Raw genomic sequence first — 23,131 nt, 5'->3', positions numbered from 1 at the left:
TCACAAGCAGAGAGGAGCCGCTGTCCCTCTGGTCCTTTGTCTTATAAGCAAAAACCTAAAAAAAAAGTGCAGAAAATAAAAGAAACTGCTCTGAAATCCTAAAAAATCACCACATAATGACAAAAAGAGAAGCAATTAAAGCTACAGTTGATCGATGAGCTGCAACCTTATGAGGTTTCAGGCTTGGTCAGCAGGTACAGGTGCTCTGAAGTGGAAGTGAAACCAGTAAGGAGCAGCAAGGTGAGGAGGCTTTAAGCTGTAACTCAGACACAGTACTGGAGAAGTCTCTTCGCTCCAGCTCTGTTAAAGCTTGCTGAAATAACTGTGGTGATGTGCTAAGCAGCTTTGGAGAAGTCTGGAAACACCCTGCGCCCACAGCGGAGTGGATTTCCATCTCTAATAGCGAGACCCAGTCACAAATAATCTATGTGCACACACCTCGGCAACCGTAGCGGCCGACTGTCACAACACGGCTCCAAAGTGAATCAGAGGTGGCTACGAGCTTGTTTTTAGCCATGTGGGAGGTAAAGTAACAGCTCTGACTGCAAACATTTTCACTTTACAATCAGTATTTTTACTTTTCTAAGCTGAGGTTTTTATTCATTATGGAAATTCAGGGTGAATTTTGATAAGTTTATCCCAAAAGTGAGAAAAAAAAAAGCATACTTATCCTCAAATAAACAGTTAGTTTAACTCAGCTAACTTACTGTTAAAGATTGCCTGCTTTTATTCCAATATATTATATCAAACCCCCAATTTATCATTTATAAGCTCCACAAACATCTAATAAAACATATCTAAACACCATAAAGCAGCTGTGTTTATCTACGTATTCCTCACTGAATGCAAATCCTCCTGTTGGCAAACAGACTTGGTGTATAAACAATGCATTGAAATATTGCATCAAAACTAGTTACTGACAAAACCCAACATTAATTGATACTGAGAAGTGTCTCACACTGTATTTGTGCGACTACATATCAATGCCTTGGATGTAATTTCTCTTATTGTTTGCACACAGCTTATAAATGCTAAATATGTAGACTTTGAAAGTTAAGTGATGCTGCAGTTTTTGCTTCAGTTCTGCATTTTTATACTTGGATTTCCATGTGGCTCATACAACTAAACCAAAGATATAAACAACAAAAAAAAAAATCCCTAAAACCACAACATATTATATTTATGTTTTCAAGTTAATTACTTAAATAAGTATAATATCACAAAAAGGCATATCAACATAACGTTACCGACATCTATCCTCAGTTGAATCTACACGAATAGTTTTCAGTAGTTGTAGATCCTTTTCTCTGCCTTCACATTGGTACATTCAGCAGCAGTACGTTACCACAACAGACTTATATTTATGTTTCTTTTGGACTGTTGTTGTTTTTCCAGTGACTTCCTTTATAAATGTAAGCAGATAAGGTCGCATTTTATGATTCCGTGCTGAATTTTTGTGTACTTTAACAATGATTCTGTAGTTATAAATCTGACTCGGTGGATGTAAACAACTAAAATTAACGGAGTACGTGGACAGAATTCTGCTGTCTGTGTCTGTTTTACCTCTCAGCTGCAGCAGTTGTGAAATCCATTGCTGGTTTTAGTTCTGATTCATTTAAATTTGAATGGTTTAAAGACAAACAATCCAATATAAATACCTTTTCCTGACGTTAGTAGAAGACGAGGCCATCCAGCCAAATCATTCTCAGTGCTAGCCTGGGTCTGGCTATGTAAAACTCACACCTGTACACACTAACAACTTCCTTGTTTCATGTTTCCCAATAATAACGAATGGAGTTGGCTGAGGTTGTAAATATGGTGCTTGTTTTGGTGGAATGTCCCTTTTTTAATGCCTCCCTTTCATCATAAACAGGGCTCAAGACTCCTCATCGGTGCAGCTGGGGGAGCGCTCCTGGAAAACAGGAAACACACGACCACACACGTTGAGAACTAGTTTGAATCAAAGCACATTACAAGATAAACTGGATTAAGTTGAGTCGAGTTGAATTTAAAACAAATTTATTTCTTGATTTTAACCCGTAAAGACACAACCAATGAAAAAATGGGAAGATATCCAATTTTTTGATCAAAACATCTTGATTTGTCCCTTTTTTTTTAGGGATTTTTACCATTTACTACCATGTGATGTATTAAATGTTTTACAGTGTAATAATCTATTTCCTGGGGTTCATTATTATTGGTGTTACTACTGGTGTCCAGAATGTGTTCCACAGGACTTTCAGCAAAGTTGCCACCATAATGTGATGCGAAATGTCTCAGAAACTGTGAGTATCGTATATGTGACGCTGGGTTTTGTGGGTTTCCACCGCTTTGCATGATTTTAGCGCGATGCACACCTCTTCCTGCTCATCCTCAGAGTCATCATCGCTGACGACAGGTTTGGCTCGGGTGCGTCCAGTTCGCCTACTGCGTCCTTTCCCCCGATCTCCTCCTTTATCCTTCCTCCCCAGACGGATTTTCACCTTCACAGAGCGAGCTGAACACACACACACACACACACGTGTTTACAGTACAAATAAGAGCGGGGAATCTCAGTGTTCATCTCTGACCACATGATTTAAAGCTCTTTATTCTATTCTATTCTACAGTCATTTAGCAGAGGCTTTTATCCAAAGCGACTTACATATGAGTGAGAACAACACAAGCAGGAAATCAGACAGTAGAGGACATCGTAGGAAGGTGCTGGTGGACTAACCAGTTAGACGCAGGTCCTTCCTGGAAGTGCTACAGGCTTTTTTTGGTGTGTTTTTTGTCTTTTTTTTTTTTGTTTACTCCCTTCCCCCCCATAATACCACCTATGTTATAACACAAAGAATTAAGAGCATACAGGGACATCCTTACATTCAGACTCAGATCCTTCTTCCTGCTCTTCCTCATCTTCCTCACTGTCCTCTCCCTCGCTTTCCTCCTCTTTCTCGATCTTCTGTCTCAAGCTGGTGAACACAGACTGGAGTACGATGGAGTCTTCGTATATCTACTCACACAATAAAACATACCTCCTTATCATAAACGATGAACAAACAGCCGGTAGCATCAGGTGCAAGTCAGCCACAGATGTTTTCCTGTTTGGCGTCTACGAGTAATTTCATTCACCAATAAATGGGTCAGGGAACAATTATCCAGCTTTTTTTGTCTGAATTTTTTTTTTTTTTTTTTAAGTTTTCCAATGAGGGAAACTGATCATAAATCAGAAGCAACAACATTCATCAGCAAATATGATGCGTGCTGTTGATTATTCCCAGATGTGTAGAATCCAGGTGCCATAAAGTAAAAGTCCTGCCATGTTTTTGGATCTACTGGTGCATTGAAAACAGGTGATTTTGCTAACAGGCTAATTCAGCTTGCAGTAGAGCTGAGCTGGTTAAATTCAGCAGGATTAGTGATGGTTGGAACCGTTGCTGGACAGGAATTTTACTGTATGGATCATACACCTGTTTATTTCTGTCCTGGCTAATAAGTGAGGTGCTTCTCACCAGCGAACCCTCCAGGTTGAAGGTCTGAGCATTCTGGAAAAGCAGCATGACGTCCCGTTCCAGGTCGCCTAGACTGCGGTAGCGATGGCTTCGAATCCTTTCCTACAGCGAAGATACAAAGCACACACAACGTAAGAGAGAACAACATCTCAGGTTGTTACTGCAACTGCAGAGAAGTGCTTCTGGAATTAAAAATGCAACCTTGATCTTCCTGAAGTCCACCGGCTTGCGGATAAGTTCGTAATACTCTGGCAGCTCTTTTCGAGACGGCAGCTGGATGAAGACCTCGCTCAGCTGACGCCCGCTGGCGCTGCAGGACACGGCAACGTTAGAAAACAGTTTTAACTGATGAAGATTTACGTTTCTGTGTAGAGAAACCTGTACAAACTATCAGGTTATCTCTTCTTTTTCTCCACTTTAATATCACTCTTTTATTTTTCCCATCTTTTAATTTGACCTGAAACTACAGCAGCAAATGACGAGAGAGAAACATCTAGAAATAAAGTTATATTCTACCACAAATTGTTGTGATGAAATCGTTTTGTCAAACATAATGTCATGCATAAGTTTTACTGCTACAAACGTTTCTTCTGAACCAGTAAAACTTTATTTCTAGAGCCCTTTAACACAACGCCAGCTGCAACGAAGAAGTAAAACAATAAAAACATGCAGTGAGATCTGAAGAGTAGAAGTTTAAGGAATAAAATATAAAACAACAAAAAAGCAATCAAAAGTAAAATGAAAAACATTAAAAACAATCAATAGAAGAGAATAAGAAGCGTCTCATACTGGATGAAATGCCGGGTCGTAAAAATGGGTCTTTGGTCGGGTTTTATAAATGCACTGCAAAAACTGAAATCTAAGTAAGATTAAAAATCTTAAATTGATACACATATGCTTTTTTATTTTTTAAAGGTAAGATAATTCTTAGTTTTTATGCCAGAGAATTCCTCGTTTTAATAGTATTTTTACTCGTTTTTGGGAAGTCTTGACAAGCCAAATTTTCTTGTTCTGTTGGCAGATAATTTATCTTATTTAAGCAACATTTACCTCATTTTTGTATATTTTTTTCTTGTTTTTTGCAGCGTGGGCAGCGATGTTGCTTCTCTAACCTGTAGCGGCAAATATTCTGTCCCTTCTGAGCTTCTGGACCTCGGTGCCTCCAGAAGGAGCTGATCTGAGGCACCGGGCTGATGAGTACGCGGTAAGCAGCTCAGAGAGGTACAGAGGACCCAGACCACGTAGGGATGTAAAAACAAATAAAAGAACATTAAAATGAACTCTAAAATGTGCAGGAAGCCAGCGAAGCGATGCTAAAATAGGAGTAATGTGATCTGTCCTATGTGCTCCAACCAAAAGACGAGCAGCAGCATTTTGGACGAGTTGGAGATGTGAGAGAGACGAATGGCCGACACCAGGATAAAAGGGGCTACAGTGATCCAGCCGGGAGGCGATGAAGGCAGAGATGCAGGTTAAACGAAGGTTAAAAAAGCTCGACTTCACCACCGATTTAATCTGTACATCCAGTTTAAAACCCAAATTAATGACAGCAGGTTTTAAAAAAAAGCTGGAAAAGGGACTCGAATAAACCGAGGAGGAGCCACTGGAGCCATTTGGTTCAAATACTACAACCTCTGTTCTTTTCTCAGTAAAATCCAACAACCTCAAGGCCATGCAGTCCTTGGTGTCATGCAGGCATGGCAGTAGCGGCGAGAGGGTAGATATGGGTAGATATATCTACACTAAATGACTTTAGAACAGAATAGAATATCTGGCTGTCATCATGACTGAAACACTATAGTTATTTATTAAATCATGTATGTTTTACTCATTCAGCGAAACAGGTCAGCAGAACTTGTGGTGCCGTTAATAAGCACCACATTAATAATCTGTAATAACTTTATCTGTGTCTAAATCCAGTTTGCACCACCTGTCTTTGTATTTGATGACTGCATCCACAATTTTCTTCATCTTCTTTGTGAGGGGAGGAGGATTGGGGGAGAGTTTCTCAACAGGCGGCCGCCCCCTCTTCCTCTGCCGCTTTCCATCCTCATCTTTGTCTCCTCGTCCACGGCTCCCACAGGAGGAGGACGGGCCGGGGAGATCCAGGTCGCGGTCCCGTTTCCTTTTACGGGTGGTCTTTTTGTGGCGCACTTCTTCCTCCATCTCCTCGAGCGTGCCCTCCTCGATTGCCTGCAGAGAAGGCAGGACCGTTAGAGCAAATGTATCCAATCACGGAGGAGGAATTAAGACGATACGTTGTTTTCTAATGCAGTTTATATCGTGGAGGTTTTCTTTTCTTTTCTAAAACAACCTTGAGCCACTGCTTCTCAGTCAGCGAGTCGCTGTAGTCCACCTCCTTTCGCTGCCGAGAGCCTCGCCCAAACATTTTCTCCTCCTCTTCCTCGCAGGTAAGCCGCTCAACCTCGGCGTCGTCCTTCATGATCCACGTGGGAAGCTCGTCTTCCTCCATCAGGCGAGGTTTTCGGCGGGGGTTACGGGCCTCCTCACGACGTCGGTCCAGGTCCATTCGCTGAAGGTCGGAAAATAGTCATAAAAACAAAAACAGAAACAAAGATGGTGGGAGAATGGATTTGCTACATTTGGATTGTGTTCAAAAATATAAATAAAAACATAAAGATTCACCATAAACTGGTCAAACTCTTCCTCACTCCTGGCAATCATCTGGTTGACCGTCTCGTCATCTGGCACCTCATCTTCCTCCTGAATACAGCAAACATACATTGGCAAACAGAGCACATAAGAGCAAAGTCTGTAAATGCTGTGTTGCTGGTGCACGCACACACGTTCATGCGTAGACACACTTCTTGACCCCAGACCTCATCTTGCTCCTCGTGCTCCAGGATGGCCTGTAGGAAGGCCCTGCGCTCGTGGCTGGAAGATTTCTGGTCAAACATGCCTGCCTGGATGACTTTCTGGTCCACGTTCAGTTTGTATTTGGCAGCTGCCAGGATTTTTTCTTCCACGCTGTTGACGGTGCAGAGACGCAGCACACGCACCTCATTCTGCTGGCCAATGCGGTGGGCTCGGTCCTGAGCCTGGAGGTCCTGGAGAGAAGATGAGGGTGGATAAAGACAAAATAACGCATGTAAGACTAACTATTTTACAGTCAAAATGAGTGTGTTCGCTTGAACTCCATTTCTTGCCAAAGTAATGAAACGCATGAGGCGGTAAAATGATGTGAAATTACTATTTTCTATTCATTTATCTTAAAACAAACAATTTACACCACGGGAAAAACATTCTTATTTTATTTCTTTCCAGTATTTTCTTTAAGAAAACCCAAGAAAATTCTTCATCTTCATTTTCAGCCGCTTATCCGGGGTCGGGTCGCGGGGGCAGCAGCCTAAGCAGGGAAGCCCAGACTTCCCTCTCCCCAGCCACATTTGCCAACTCTGCGGGGGGGGGGGGATCCCGAGGCGTTCCCAGGCCAGTCAAGAGATATAATCCCTCCAGCGTGTCCTGGGTCTTCCCTGGGGTCTCCTCCCAGAGGGACGTGACTGGAACACCTCACCAGGGAGGTCCAGGAGGCATCCTCACCAGATGCCCGAGCCACCTCAACTGGTTCCTCTCGATGCGGAGGAGCAGCGGCTCTACTCTGATCTCCTCCAGGATGACCGAGCTCCTCACCCTATCTCTAAGGGAGAGCCCGGCCACCCTGCGGAGGAAACTCATTTCAGCCGCCTGTATACGAGATCTATTCAAGAAAATTCTATTATTTTCATTAGACCAGGATTAAAAATCTACTTCTTTTAGTTAAAATGGTTCAAATTTGAGTCAGTAATGAAAAAACCAACACTTACTTTTGGTTTCACGGATCCAAACCAGTAGAGCAGATTTATTTCCACTATTTGTAAATAAAATTCATTACGATCGCTGAAAAATTGCTGTAGAAACCAGAAAAGCAGGCTGTTAATGTCACAACAAAATACCTGATGTGGGTTCCAGTCGGAGTCAAAAATGACCACAGTGTCAGCGGACTGCAGGTTGAGGCCGAGGCCTCCGGCTCTTGTACTCAGTAGAAAGATGAAATACTCGGACTCGGGATCATTGAAGGTCTTCAGCAGCATTCCTCTGTCTTCAGCCTTCGTGGTGCCTAACATGCAGGGAAAGTGGAAAAGAGACGACGTAAAGCCACTTAGGGTAGAAATAAAGCAAGACATACAGAAGTGGATAAACGTATCAACAGCCTCACCATCCAGACGGAGATACTTAAAGTTGCGGTAGGCAAAATAATCCTCCATGATGGTCATGAGTGACGTCATCTGACAAAAAAGCAGCACTTTGTGGTTTGTAGCTCTCAGCTTTGGAAGGATTCGATCCAGCACTTCAAACTTTCCCGAAGCCCGATATAGGTCAGGACTGAGAGACACACAGGTGGATGTGGTTACAAAGGAGGCAGCTTATGTGTGTGATCTAAATGCGATGATGAATAGAAGTGCTTACCCCTGGACTATCCCACCAGAGAAACCTAAATGTTCAGAGAATGATTCCTGCAACAGCAGTTTAAATGTGATTAATAAGGACTGTTTGTTTAGACTCAACCTGTGACGTGTATTTTTGTCAGTCTTACCTCAATCTGCTGGAACATGTACGGATGGTTACAGATCTTCCTCAGCTGCATGATGGTGTTCATCAGAGTCTTTGTGCCTCCTTTACCCTGGTTAGCATCCAGAAAACATAACGGTAACTGACATGAAGAGGACGCTCCCTTCACTATGTTTTTGTGAGTTGCAAGCGAAATAAATAGAAGTCAATCAAAATTTATATAAAAATTGGTAAAAAAAAAAATCTTTAAAAGCTTCTTTTTAGTTAAATAGTTTTCATGTACTGTCAAAGCAACATGGATTCATTATTAGAAACAGTTAAAATAAACTAGAGATGTACCAGTATTATCGGTAATAAAATGTAGTATCAGAAATAACCGATATTGGTTTTTACTTTTTAAATTACACAACCTTTAGACAATATGCACATATTATATTCCCACATCGCGACCCTGAATTGGAATTAAGCGGTTCGGAAAATGAATGAATGAATGAATGAATGAATATTCCCACATATAAATATTAGGGGTGGAAAAATTGAATCAAAACATTGAAAAGTGGGATTTTTTGCTTCAAAATTTTAAAATTAATTTATCTGCTAAAAGAATCTACTTTAAAAATAAAAAATAAAAAAATAAAATAATCCATTTTGAAACTTTTATTGTTTTTATTGATCTTTTTATTTGTCTTCTTGGTCATTATAGCAGTAGAATGATGGTCTGGCTACTGTGTTTTTTCCTTATTGAAATCAAGAAAAATGACGTGCAGAAAAAAGTTTTATACATTTTTTGTTGTTTATAGTCGACAAAAATCAGTAATATTGAAGAATTATGAGAATTGCAATTTAAATTGAATCGCCACCCAAAAAATCTGCATTGAATTGGGACAAAAGTGTATTGCTAAAGCCTATTATATATATATATATATATATATATATATATATATATATATATATATATATATATATATATATATATATATATACATATGTATACATATATATATATATATATATACATATGTATACTATATATATATATATATATATATATATATATATATATATATATATGTATATATAGTTTGGTCTACTTTTGGAGAAGTTGTACTAGAATGAATTCTGTTGTGCCGGGATGCTGGCTCAATGACAATAAATCTAATTATAATTGTAAATATCAAACTATTCAGCTAGTCCTCTAACTCAAAATGACAAAATTTGAATGTATGTTTACTTTTCCAGCTGTTGTATGTTTGGCACAACTCACTTAAAAAATGTATCAGCTGATATCAGAAATTAAGAGTTGAACAAAATCAGAATGTCAGTACAGAAGCCAACGTCAAACATCCCTGAAATAAACTTTTTATAAAATGGAATATATACTGTGTTGAAGCTGCATGTTTAATGTTTGTTTGTTTCTGCTTTCACCTTCTTGTCTTTCTCTGATCCATCAGTGAGCAGGACCCCCTTGGCTTGCATGTGCCTGTACAGGACCCTCTGAAGAGATGACATGTCACACTTGATGACATATTCCACCTGATAAGAGAAGCAAAAGATTGTCTATCAGGCAGACATAGGACCTTCTTTTGTATTCATGCTTCAGTGTAATTCAAAGGCAAACAAACAGTATTGTCTATGGTGAAGAACCTTAATCAAACAAAAACCTGATGTATTAATCATTAAGAATACATTTTCAGTAAGAATTTTCTTCTCTACTGCTGCATGCTCAGCACAGAAGCTGAACTGAGTTATTGGATGTAAACAATAGTTCCTTAAACATGACATATTTTTATGACTCAGCACTAAATGAATACCATTAAAATAAATAAGACTAAACTGGATACAATTAAACTGAAATGAAACGTACTGGATTAATATCATATTCTAATAAATAACCCAAAGGAAATGAACTAATAATTGGGCGTAATTTATTTAGAATTGATGAAAAAAAATGAAATTGTTTTGAACATGACTTGATATTTTAATTTATAAAGTACCCTGAAATAATGGTTGTTTTGCATTGGTAGTATGAAAATAAACTAATCTGAAGTGAATTAATTAGATATGATTGTTTTATCACCTCAAAGCTGCAAATTTGCCACATTATCCTGACAGAAATCTTCAGAAAAATCCCTGCAATCTATTACAAAAGTGTAAACCAGTTATAAATAAGGGTAATTGGTCAAACTGATCAAACATATTTCAAAGCAGAAGTCGTTGAATACCTTGTTTACTTTGAGTGTGCATGTCTCCTCTTATTTATTTTTCAAGATAAAGCTCGCTATCATGTCAATTTTCCATCAGACAGGTAAGCAAGGCTGTTTGTGTTGATCAGGAAATAAACGTAAACATCCTGCTGTGCCATGAGTCCATTTTACACCCAAGCCACTCTTATTTTGGAAAAATAGTCCATAAAATAAACAATGTAAAAACACCAGACGTGCTGAAATGGAGCTTTCTTTCCCGTCGTGTGGATCTAGAACGTTTGTGTTTGTGTGCCGAAGTGAGCCATGCCTTCTCTGGAAGCTGGGCCTCCACTTCCTTCTTTAATCTTCGTAAGAGGAAGGGTCGCAGCACTTTATGCAGACGACGAATAATCAGGATGGTCTCCTCTTCATTGAGGTCCACCTCGAGAGGAAGACAAAGAAATTTCTCATAAATACTTGGCAATAAAAACGTTAGCTGTTTGGATGCTTTCTGCTAATCCTGCACACCTTCTCTCCAGTCATGGCAAAAGGAGCGTTGAACCATTGCTCAAAGGTGCTGCAGCTCTTGAAAATGGTGGGCAAAAGGAAGTTGAGAAGCGCCCACAGCTCAGGTAGTTTGTTCTGCAGTGGCGTTCCAGTCAGCAACACTCGCCTTGGAGCGAGGTAGTGGGTGTTCAGGACCTGGGTGAGTTTACAGTGATGGTTCTTCATACGGTGGCCTTCGTCCACAATCATGTACTTCCAACGGATCTGCAGCCGAGAAGAAAGATACAACTCACGTACGCTCCAATGTTGCTGTTGTGCTGCACTGCAACCAACCAAATAAAATGCATAAAAGGGGGATTTCTTGTCCACTTTGTCTTCACGACAGCAGGCTAAGTCCTGAGCCCGAACTCCTGCCTGACCCACCTGTCAGCACAGTCGGGAACCCTACAAGACAACATAAGTGCATAGCAGCATGATGGACAGTGGGAGACGTGGTTTACGAGTCAACGTGTTGCAGGACCCAGGAGAGAGCACAGGGTGGGGAGATCAGGTTGGAAAGACTCAGACAAGACTCAGAGAATGTCAGGGGATTTTGGGAGCCAGTAAGCAAAAAAATAAAAATAAACCAGCAGCAGTAAAAGCTTTTCATATGAAGACATGTAGAGAGAGAGAGAGAGAGAGAGAGAGAGAGAGAGAGAGAGATATTATGGCTGCTGTGGGGAGTTTGAGTGTTAGCCAGCTTACCTTGGCCAGGATTTGTTTGTCTTTGATGATGTACTCATAAGTGGTGAGTAAAACGTTAAATTTGCCACTACGAAGTTGGGGCACAAAGGCTCTTCTAGCAGCAGGAGACCCCTAAAAATAAATAAATTATGAATAAGAAAAAAAACAGCTTATGGTTCAAGAAAGAAATAAAGGAAACAAACCTTGTAGGACACTTTCACAACTGATGGTGCCCACTTGTCAAACTCATATACCCAGTTAGACAGAGTCCTTTTAAAAAGAAACATTTTAGTTTTAATTTAACATATTTTAAACCAATTATCTTTATGTTGACATGTGAAGAAGTGTTTGCTTATAAGGGATAAACTCTCACGAGAGGGGCACAATGATGAGGTAGGGTCCATTGAGCCGTTTGTGCTCCATGAGGTATGTGATGAGCGCGATAGTCTGGATGGTTTTTCCCAAACCCATTTCATCAGCGAGGATCCCGTTTAGATTGTTGTTGTACAGCGACACTAGCCACTCTAGACCTTTAATCTGGAAGAGAAATGAGGCAGGTCTCTAATGCAATACAGTATTAATTATCTGCAAGGTGTGAGTATGCACTGTACACATAAGAAACATCTGAACTGGAATTGATATCCAAACAAACTAGAGCTGCTCGATTATGACAAAAATTATAATCACGATTTTGACTGAAACTGAGATCACGATTATTTAACACAATTATCCAGTATTTTTAAACAATGCTGCGCGTCGTAGTGTTCTCCACTCCGTGTCGCGCATAATAACCGTCTAATGCACGGTTCCGAGTTGTTTAATCTGCTTTTACCGCTTATATAGGAACTATTTTATTTTGGCCTCGATGTACGTTTTATGCCAAACAACCGCTGTCAGGCTGCAGCGCATTTTTCTCATTCACCTGTTAAAAGACGGCTGATCTGAACCAGCTGGTTAACGCGTTGCTATGGTAACGCCCTGTAACGGAGGGATATTACAGTGTTTAACTCACCGAACTATGTATATGAAAATAATGCAGCCAGTTCACACTGACAATGGTATAAACTATGTTTAGGTGAACTTCCACAACCTACTGCAGTTATTCTACATCGACCTGCAGCCGGAGCCGACTGAGACTGGCCGCCTGGGAGGGCTTTAGGACGGGAGAGGCTCCCGCTGCTCCTTCCTTACAGTAACTGCAGAACAATATGTGCCTTCAAGTCAGTCGCCAAAACACCAGAAAAGTCTCTCTGGCGCTTTTAACAAAAAAAGTCGCCAGATTTAGCAAGAAAGTGGCCAAGTTGGCAACAGTGTCTGAATGAAAGCAAAGCGGCTGTGGGAGGAGTTTACAGCACAGCGCTGCAACGCCAGATTAGCAGCCGAAGACAGCAGGAGAGCAAACTGAAAAGAGAAAAATAATCTCACCCTTTTATTTTTATGATAGTTGAAAACCCAGATCGTAACTGAGATTAAAATCCGATTAATCGCCCAGCCCTAATACAAACCACAGATGGAAGTAGAACTAGTGTAGACAGATGAACAAATTCTAGTTGCTTAAAGTTGAGCATTTCTGTGCAAATGTGTCCTTACCTGATACTGTTTGAGCTGTCCGTTTATCAGCAAACTAGATTGTTTCTCCACCTTCTCTGTGACAGCATGAGCCACAGAGTAATACGACTGGAGTCCTCGAGCGAATGCTGCCCCGCTGTACTCGTCGTCCACATCCTGCTTAGCGTTCCTGCACACAAAACATCAGAACTTTTATTTCACCTTAAAGTTGGCCAAGTTCAATTGGTTCCAGCAGTTTGATAATGAGCTTACTCTATGATGTGTTGGACATCCACTTCGGACACGTCTTCACTGTCAGGGTCTGTAATCTTCTTCTTTTCCTCTACTGGAGCTGATGAAGGCTGAGGCTCCTCTTCTTCCTCCTGATACATAAAGTAGCTTGTCAGTTATAAGTTGCTTTATCTCCTTATGGAAAAGTGACTATTAAGTTGGCTTAAAATATGACTCACAATATAACCCACCTCTTCCTCTTCCTCCTCCTCACTGTCTTCACTATCGGAGCGTGGCGCCACCTCATAACTACACAAAAACATGCACGAATACTTCAATAATAAACACTGAAAAAGAGTTATCAGGTATCCTACAGTTCACATTTTGACATTTGTTTTATTCGTTGTCTTGAAAATGACTAGCAGGGAGAAAATTTACAGTGAAGCCTTGAATAACCATGTCGGTACATTCATTCCTAGCCAGTAATCCCAGTTGCAACTCAGTCTTTTTCGGTTTAAACTCTTTCAGGTGTATTTAAGTTCAGTGAGTGCTTGTTAGCATGTTAACATGTACTTTTAATATGTTAACTGACACTGCCGAGTAATTTAACAATTACCAGCAACAGTATAATGATTGTTTACATCCAATATTCTGCTTGTTAACAAACTTATGTATAAAAGTTACCATACCAATAAGTAGCATGCTTTGCTTCTTAACAACTGGGAAACCCTACAAATTAATTTTCAATTAATATGTTTGTCCAAACCTTTTTCTTACATGATGCATTGCAATTTTACATTTAGTATTTTAGCTCCCTTCTATACTTTGCACAGTGCAATTAAATAAATAAGCCTGTGTTAGTCAGCGAATTCACAACCAGTTAGCGCATTAGCTCGCATCATAGGAGGAACTTGAAGGGAAATATCCAAAAATCTAGAATTTCAAGTATAATATATAAGTATACTTAAACTAGTCAGGCAAATATAAGTTTAATATTATAATATAAGTATAAGTATAATTTATAAGTATACTTTCTATAAGTATAATTTTGATGTTAGCTTGGCAAGTTGGCAGGTTTCAGCTAGCATCATAGGAAATGCTTAGCGAACGACTAAGTAAAAGCTAGCTAGTAAAAAGGTAGTATGTTAAACGACATTTACTACTTGTAAACAGTATGTTAACTTCCCAGCATTAAGTTAACATGTTGGTTTATACCTAACACACAATCATATGGATAAGAATATTAGCTATTGGATGTTTAAGTGCGTTTCTAGTATGATAGTTATTTAACTTTCTAAATTAAACACTGAATTGCCAACATGGTAACAGTTGGGAAGTCAAAGAAAGGCTTTTGTATTTATTTATTAATCCATAATAAATGATTCTTCCACATTTTATTTTTTCTCTCCAGTTCTCCTCTGCAGTATGCATGCATCTGTTCTCACCCAGGGTTCATCTCCAGCCAGGTGTCCAGCTGTCCAGCTTTAGGAGCATCCACACCTGTCAGGATATTCCCACTGTCCACATGGATGACTTTTACAGGTAGATCACTCATCTGACTGGTCTCATCCAGCGGCTGCAGGAAGAGGAGGCAAGTTAGCACTCATTTACCTACTTCGTCAATTTAAGATGATGATGTCTTGCATCAAGACAGCCATGTTGTGTTATAAACATATAATAAAGGAGGTTTTGCTCACTATGACTGCTGGAGTAGGGTGTGGTGCATCCAGCATGTGTGTTGGCTGCTATTTAAATGTACAAACTCCATCTACCAGTACTTGAAATGCTGTTTTAAAGTAGAAAATGGTGTGGCTAAAATGTATAACAAATCTTTGTGGAAGGGTTGAAAAAATCATTAAAATGAATAAAGAACACACATAAAGTGACAAAATCCTGACGTTTAGCACACACACTTTACACGGATCGTGTTCCAGCACTTCATGCATATTCTCACAGCTCTGTTATTTTTCACACTACAATTTGTCCTCTTTGCCAGGCTCCACATTGTTGGCATGCTGAACCCACTTAGTGGTGGTGACGGGTCTGGGATGTGCTCACTGCACAGCTGCTTGCAGAGCTCAACAATAATGAATACACATCGGGTCATTCTGGCATTGATGCAGCTCCAGTAGAGGACCCGTGCATTCAGTGCAGCGATGTCCAAAATGTTTTAAAACACCACAAGAGTTGCAGCTCAAGATGAACACTGCTTTGGGATCTTGTCAAGGATGTGTACTCCTAACTTGGTCCTATTGTAGTAAGAGGAGCTGATTATTTCCTCCCTACCAGATTTTTTTCTCATTAATTTGTTGGAGTATAGTCAAACCTAGCTCTGCATTCATTCTGCTGCTTCTGTTTATCACCTCAGTCAAAGTGCTGGTTATGTGTTTGCCGCTGGGGGTTTCTCTGTCTGTCTGTCTGATGGCAACATAACTCAAAAGGTTATGGTTTTTAATTTAATCTTTTTAAGAAATTTTAGATATGGAATAAGGAACAAATGACATGGATCACCGCCTGGATCCAGGAATTTTTTTAAAGGATTGTTTATGATGAGAAGATAGGAATCATTTTGCCTTGAGAGCTTCTTAGTCAGAAATAATACATACAATCATTAGCAAATTTATTTTTTACAGTGGCTTGGCAGGGGTCTGCGCTCTTTGAGTGCTTTTATTTTCTCTTATAATCACCTAATAACTTCTAACTACATTCTGAAGGCTACATTTGTTCACCTCTCCATCAGGTCCCAAGGCAGGTGTCTGTCCCTCTGCATTCTCCATCTGCAACAAAAGCAAAAGTTCTTAAACCAGAAGGAGATCATGTGCACATTTCAGGTGTAAAACAGTCACAGACAACAGCATACAGATCAGAAAAGTCACTGGTAGTTAAACATTACAACAAGACAAGAAGATGTGTGTGATTCCAGTATTCCACACCTTCTTCTTCTTCTTCTTTTTCTTTTTCTTCTCCTTGAGGGCCTGTGCAGCTTTGTGGGCTCTGACCAGCTCTGTTAGGTTGGCTACATACTCATCAGTTTGCTGCAGCAGGTAGGCCAGTCGCTTATCCTTCTTCTGGTCAATCAGTTTACGGTAGCCCTCCTCATCCTCAGCCTGTGAAAACACAAGGACACATTTATAGGAGGACATCTAGATTGTTAAATATTTGTTGTGCAAACAGTGATAGCATCTTTTTTTTACCATAAGCCTCCTCATCCTCTCTTTTTCAATGCGCTCATTCTCCTTCTTCTGCTCCCTCTCGGTGTTGGCGTGGTAGGTAGCCACGGCTTTGGTCAGTTTCTGAATTTTGCCAGTGATTGAACGATGATACTCCTTGAAGTCTTTGGCGTGCTGCAGAATGCTGTTGAGGTACTCCTGCAAGTTGATTGGGCAAAAAAAAAAAAAGAGAAAAGTTAATAAAAAAAAAAAAAAAGAAAGACATTTAAGAAGTATTTCAGGTAACTTTAAAGTTTGTCGTCTACCTGATGTTTTTGCCTGCGTTTGCGCTCTTGCTCAATCTTCTGTTGTTTCTCTAGTTTCTCAGTGATGCGGGCCTCTCTCAGAGACTGGCGCTTGCTTCGCTTGTAGGCCTTGGCATCAAGTGCAGTCTCTAGGGCCGTGTCGCGGCGCATGCACACCACTACCTCTTGACGTAGCTATGTTCACACAGAAACATGAATCACCATCGCTGGACAAACACAAGCCTTGAAAGTGACCTCAAAAGATTAATTTAAAAAAAAAAGAAAAAAGAAAAAAAAGCAGTCTACGCTGACGCGTCTACCTGTCTCTGGAAGTTTAGCAGTCGGAGGGCTTTGAGCTCTATTGTAGCTTTGGTACGTAAATCACCAGCCAGAGACCCCGGCAGGTTCTCTAATTCAGCAATACGATGAGTGATACGAGCTTGCAACCTGAACCAGAAAACAACATCAGGTTTTTTATTCAGTTATGCTTTACGCCTTTTCTTCTAAATGTATCTGGTGGTATGCAAGAAGGATTTATGCTGCTTTTTTAAAAGTTTAAATCACTATATTGCTGGTAACACAGTTTACAGTAGATCAGCTTGAGTTTAACACTAGAACCGCCAAGAAGGGTCATTTTTACCACCCCCTGCTGCAACAGCGCAAGTAACGCAAAGATTCTTTGAAGTTGTTTGATTCCATTTATTATGTTGATAGTTATAATTGAGACTTAAAAAAAAACTAGCTAAACAGTAAAAACATAGTATATTAAATAGCAAAATAACATATTTCAATATTCTAATTAATTTTACAGTAAGATAAATAAACGCTGCTCTTCAACTTATTTTTCATTCACTCGCATACAAACATGACGTGTGATGTGGCGATGTGTGATCAGCTCCTCTCACTCACTAGATGACTCGTTATCAGGTAAAAGAGACGGATCATGACTTTCTCCAACTACTGATTCCTCCACCGTCTCGTCAGAATCCTCCACCGCCATCCAGAGCTAGTTCTCCGTCACTCAGTTCTTGAAATAATAACCAAGCTTCTTTGGCATTCATATATCTCTTGTATTCATCCATTTCTCAAATTCAGCAATCATAAAACCCTCTTACTCAATCTTTGACAGCTGTCAAACTCACGTGCGTTACGAAGCAACCAGGAGTGGCGTGAATGGGCGTGGCGCGAAAAACATCTGACAGATGAAAACAATGCATTTCATTAGGCGGGAGAAGTTACCCCGTTGACGGTTCTAGATATTTATGCTCAGCTTTCTTTTTGTTGTGATCACACGCTCACCAAAATTCACAATAAGTTCACTGAACCCATTTCAGGAAAAGTGATGAATTTGGAGAAATAGGGATTTTATTTTAACAGAGATATAAGTGTTTGAAGAGCCAAGGAGGTAAAAATGACCCGCTTGGCGGTTCTAGTGTTAAGCTTCTTTGAGGAAAAGTGCATCCCAGAGGGCTGTGGTGTACCTGTACTCCCTCTCCTGTAGTATCTCCACTGGATCGAGGCCACAGGGTTTCTGAATGGGAGTGATCCGGTTCTGCTTGGCGTGGTAAGGCATCATGGGAGTAGGCTGGGCCGGCTGACCGGGGGACTGGGTCTGAGGGGGCATTACGGGGGAAGCAGCAGGAGGGACTGAAGGGGGAGCAGGAGATGGTCTACCAGTGGGTTGAGGGGGGATGAGTTTTTGGGGTGCATTGGAGGGGGCTGCTGCGTTCACCATTGGGCCTGGAGGAAGATAAAGTGGAGGAAGGAAGAAATAAACACAGTTCTTTGTGATAATCATGAATTTTAATGTTCAGGAAAGTATGATCTTCTGTCAAGTTGGAGCAGTAAAAGCACAAATGTGAGTTAAATCATTATTTATGTTTTTTTCTTACATTAGTTGGATTATAAATACTTTTATCCTTCACTAACACACAGTCTATGCTGAGTTTTAACAGAAGTGCTGTAAACAACACAATAGGCAGCTGGGTTTTATCGGGTCTAACAACAGCAAGGCCACAAACCTTCAGGCCAGGACTTGGGTGGTCCATTCGGATTTGGTCCTTGCATTCCAACTGGAGTACCTGATGGACCCGGAGGTGGCATGTTGGGGCCCATCATTCCTAAAATACAAACAATATTCAGCTTAGTGCTCCATTTGTAGTGAATGTAATATGAAATCAGAGAAAAACACTAAAACTTGAGGAGTTTTCTGGACTTTTCCATCTGATTCAGAGTTAAACAGGTATAAATGTGCCATGACGTGCTCACCATGCGCTCGGCTGTAGCCTGAGCCCATCGGTCCTGGCACTGGTCCTGGTCCTGCTGGACCACCTCCCGACCCTCCTCCAGCACCGGGAACCAGGCTGGGCATGGACTGCTGCTGCTGCATCCCTGGCATTGGCCTCTTTCCTTGCACAGCCATTTGGAGGTGGTCCGGCAGGGCTTGTCCACGAGCGAGCATCTTATAAGCCATGATCTGGGCTCTGAGTTGGTGAAGCTGGTTCTGGTTGAAAGGGGTTGGGCCACCGGGGCCGCCAGGACCTCCAGAACCAGTAGGGCCACTAGTTTCAAGGCTGGAACCGAGGCTGGGGACATTGGGACCAAGACTGGGTCCAGGGCTGGGGCCTGGTCCAGAACTGCTTGGAGGTCCAGAACGGCTATTAGGACCTAAGCTGTGTTGATCTGCACTGGGGCCATCTAAAGGTGCTGAGGCTGGACCGGCAGAGGAAGAAGAGGAGGAAGATGATGGCATCAGAGGCCCAGAAGGGGGACCATTTGAAGCAACAGGACTGGAATGGTCAGAGCCACCTAATGGAGAGTGGTAGCCTGGAAGACCGAAAAAAAAAATCAACTATCAACAAGCTTTGAGTCTTTTTAATTCTCCGTGACAAAATGTTTTCCATCTCCTGCTTTTATTTAACCAGCTGACTTTCAGTAACACAAACATGAGAGCGGTATCATTCTCTTCATATAAATATGGCCGAGCAAGTGAAGAGTATTTCTCAAAATGTCAAAACCGCCCGTGTTCTACCGTCTGCAGCGCCGCCAAACAAAACAAAAATCATTACGTAACCTTAATTTAATCCGACCAGACTGCTATTTCAAAAGGTTTTTAAGACTAATTCACAGTAAGCCAGACTGGCTGTTTTTTTTTTTTTCTTTCCAAGCAGAGCATCTTCCAGCAGGCAGCAGCTACGATCTGACTTCCTGGTACGAGCTAATCTGAGCTGTGGTGTTGTGTGAATTTAATTATTTTAAATCAAAAAGTATTTAAATAGTCTGAAAACCAGGTTTTACACTACATGTTGCTGCTTGTGGCAGAAACGACACTCCCTGTGAGCCAGTCTGACCACATGAGTCACACCACGACGGTTAAACCACACACCAACTGTGCTCTTACACAACATTGGGAAGAAGGGACTTGGTTAAGATAAAGCGGCGTTCCTACCTTGTGAGTGTTGGTCCAGAGGACTGGGTGGGGGACCCATACCGCTGTGGCCGCCCTGTCTCATAGACAGTCCCTTCATCTGACTGAAGCGGCTGTCCTCAGTCAAGCTCTTCTCATGCATGCCCTCCATTGGCTGTAGGAGGAATAAACAACACTGAAATAGAACTATTTGTTTGCAATTACAAGTCATAAAACAGCGTGATTAGGTTAATCTTATCCAGAAATTGACTTAATTACTTCACAGTTGCACAACTTACTGACTTTCTTTATGAAAAATCCTTGTTTTCAAACTGCAGTATTGCTATTTTTAACCTGACAATAACTTTAATTTCTGACTGATCTTTTATTTTACATTAAGATGTTTGATGATCTTGTTCTCGACTACAAATGAGGGATGTAAATAATGCCTGAGATGTTCATACATTCAGGTTCGCAGCTGCAGGAGCTGCTTTCCAAATTCAAACCAAAATAGTTTGGCTCAGTCTAACTCTGACAGCAGGATTAGGACAGAATTAAAGTGACACTGCTGTAAATGAACTACACTAAAAGTTTCTGTGTATCACCAGAAATTGTGCACAATACCACCCACACATATCAGTATCTGTCACCATCTGGTGTCTGGGGGAAGTGTGATTTATCCGGGCATCCCTGGCTTCCAGGGGCACGGGGTCATGAGTGTGTGTTGATGATGTAAGAGAAGCAGCTGCACAAATTATGACGTGCATAAAGGGAAAAGATGTGCAGAGGCTGAGTCAACAATCCGATTTCAGATTAATCTGAACAAAAATCCAAGGAGAGAAGACACAGAAACAACTGAAGATGGCTGCAGCCAAAGCATCTCAAAGATAAAATCGATTGTTTCAAGACCTCAGGCGGACAATAATTGTAAAGGATTATCCTTAAGAAATCATATTTTTATTTGTTGAAATGAAAATATGATGAAAACAAACATTTTTCATCTAAAACTTTGGATGTAAATACCCTCAGGCATCTGCACCTTAAGTATTGTTTGAATTTACACTTGTAGCCTAAAGCGCTCACGGCTTCAGCTGTGTGTCAGCAGCTAAATGTTAATGCTGGATATGATGAGGGTGGCTGCATGTTAGACTATGCTTACAGTCTGAATGTAACAAGTCCACCGTTTCTGCACTAGTTGCAGTAAACACATTCAACTCCAGCACATTGTTGGAGTTTGATGTCCTTACTTTGTGGAGAGGATGCATGCTGTCTGGGGCATATCCAGAGGGCCCTGGCTGGGAGTGTCCAGACGAAGGGGGACCGGGGCTGGGGCCCATCATGCTATGAGAGGACCCTGGGGAGGGCCCGGGGCTAGGTCCCAGCATAGTACCAGGGGATGGACCTGGACCAGGGGAAGGACCAGGGCGAGGCGTGCCCCCCATGGGAGGATCTGGCGTTGACATTGACCTGGATCTCCTGCTCCTAGATGAGCAGCAGGGACCTGGGAGAGAATGGAGAAAATGGAAAAGGAATTTATAGATGCAAACCTCAAAGGAGTGACAATTTCCATACCTGCTTGATTTAATCAAGTTATGGTCCAAATAATAAAAGCTCATGAATGTCTCGATTGGAGGATTTTAAAAGGAAAAAAAAAATACATCAAGACACTCAAGCTGCATATTTGACTTCAGTTGTGGGTGCAAAATGCTTGCAGGAAAGAGTGAATTTTGTCAAACACATGAGATGTAAATTCTCCATTCTGCTACTGCGCTGCACCAAAAACCTCCTCGTGCGCAAATGCAATTCCAGCTGCGGGTTTAACGCCGAGCTGGAGCTGAGCATGTAGGACACACCGTCAATTATGCACATGAGTCCCTGCTGCTGAGAATTTCCTCACTCTGTCCATGAAAGGATGAATTGTTAAATATCAAAAATGGGGGGAATGGCGGACTGTGCTTGTGCGGACCGACCTACCCGCATCAACAGGACAGGCGGTCTAAGCGGAATCTCTGCGCTCCCGAGCTGATTTTTAGGGGAGATGAAAGAAGACACAGCGGTTTTCGCAATTAGTCCACTCACCCTCTTTGTAATCTGCCTTCAAGCGTTGATTTGTTTCACCGACGTGGCTCGAGCGCCCCCCTCCACCGCTCCAATGACCGAATGTCTAGTCACGGCTGTCCAACAGCGCGCATGCGTGCGCAGCGACGCCTTGGCCTCCGCTTCACCGACATAATAATAAAAACCCTCAACAATTATCATTATTAAAGTAATTATTTGAAAAATAACACTGTAGTTTTAAGAAGAAAAAAAAAAGAAAAATGAATAAATTAGGAAAACAAATAATAGCTTTTTTTTTTTTTAAAAATACCATGGCAACCACTTGGACGCTAAAGTCCAAATAACAGTTCATTTAACCGGTCTTTATCTATGTTTACTATTTATAAATGCAACGGGGAAAAAAAAAAGGTAAATATTTTTTAAAATGCAACCAAAATACTCACAGTACAAATACAACAACAGATTGCTTATAAATACTTTACCTAGCACCTGAAATAAACAAACCAAACTGCAGCAAAACCTCCTGATCTTCGTTACATGGCTCCTGTGACACTTATAAAGTCACAAAAGATCTGATCTCACCCTTCAAAGCCACTGCATGTTTAATCCGGTGTAGTTGTCCACACGTGTCTGATTGTTTAATAGTTTCAGGTCCAACATTCTAGTCTGATGAAGACTTGTTTTAATACAGCACATCACTTATTAATCACTGCTTGTGTTTTCATTTTTAGCTTATTTTCTTATAATTTGGTGGGAAAGTGTAATAGTTTAATCAGGAGATATCACTTAGAGCAAATATTTTTTATTGCAAAATGCAGACATACATCATGAAGTGTTAGACATTAAATGAGCAACTGAGGAGTGAAAGAAGGCAAATGATAAGCACTGTAAATCCCGTAGTGTAGATGCTGCTGGTCACAAGATCAGGAGATGGATGAGACAGTTGAGACACACTGGA

The 23,131-nt window shown here is 41.0% G+C and overlaps 1 protein-coding gene across 3 annotated transcripts; it reads right to left on the bottom strand.

The window, feature by feature from the left end:
• smarca4b (SWI/SNF related BAF chromatin remodeling complex subunit ATPase 4b) lies at positions 1–22,260 on the bottom strand. 3 transcript variants are annotated; one of them, XM_079262189.1, is made up of 34 exons: positions 22,195–22,260; positions 21,363–21,616; positions 20,158–20,290; positions 18,978–19,535; positions 18,731–18,829; positions 18,191–18,449; positions 17,030–17,156; positions 16,731–16,904; positions 16,450–16,623; positions 16,189–16,362; positions 15,985–16,032; positions 14,701–14,831; positions 13,495–13,564; positions 13,298–13,407; positions 13,067–13,214; positions 11,850–12,013; positions 11,680–11,746; positions 11,498–11,608; positions 10,775–11,017; positions 10,575–10,688; positions 9,489–9,596; positions 8,089–8,175; positions 7,962–8,008; positions 7,711–7,877; positions 7,448–7,611; positions 6,302–6,562; positions 6,141–6,218; positions 5,809–6,027; positions 5,425–5,687; positions 3,696–3,804; positions 3,495–3,596; positions 2,863–2,995; positions 2,358–2,497; positions 1–1,912 (listed from the first exon to the last, which is right to left on the bottom strand). In XM_079262189.1, exons 2-34 carry the CDS (start codon positions 21,576–21,578, stop codon positions 1,877–1,879), a joined length of 5,034 nt encoding a protein of 1,677 aa, XP_079118315.1. In that variant the 5' UTR covers positions 21,579–21,616; positions 22,195–22,260; the 3' UTR covers positions 1–1,876. The 3 variants fall into 3 exon arrangements, with proteins under 3 accessions (XP_079118315.1, XP_079118316.1, XP_079118317.1); XM_079262190.1 differs by having other exon boundaries at positions 13,507–13,564; XM_079262191.1 differs by lacking the exons at positions 1–1,912; positions 2,358–2,497; positions 2,863–2,995; ... (1 more) ...; positions 3,696–3,804; positions 5,425–5,687 and having other exon boundaries at positions 5,838–6,218.
• Between the last annotated feature and the right edge of the window lie 871 nt (positions 22,261–23,131).

This window comes from Telmatherina bonti (genome assembly GCF_933228915.1).
Source record: "Telmatherina bonti genome assembly, chromosome: 3".
In the NCBI taxonomy this organism is placed as follows: Eukaryota; Metazoa; Chordata; class Actinopteri; order Atheriniformes; family Telmatherinidae; genus Telmatherina; species Telmatherina bonti.
The sequence above is the reverse complement of the archived record's forward strand: the minus strand, read 5'-3'. Positions and strand labels throughout refer to the sequence as shown.

What these genes read in the sequence shown, in the direction of transcription:
- smarca4b (XM_079262189.1), bottom strand. Translation starts at nt 21,578, where the DNA reads ATGTCAACGCCAGATCCTCCCATGGGGGGCACGCCTCGCCCTGGTCCT. An exon ending in AAAAGAAGAAGAAGAAGAAG is followed by an intron (nt 16,033 to 16,188) that starts GTGTGGAATACT and finishes CTTTTGTTGCAG; the next exon opens with ATGGAGAATGCAGAGGGACA. An exon ending in AGAAGGATCTGAGTCTGAAT is followed by an intron (nt 2,498 to 2,862) that starts GTAAGGATGTCC and finishes GTGTGTGTTCAG; the next exon opens with CTCGCTCTGTGAAGGTGAAA.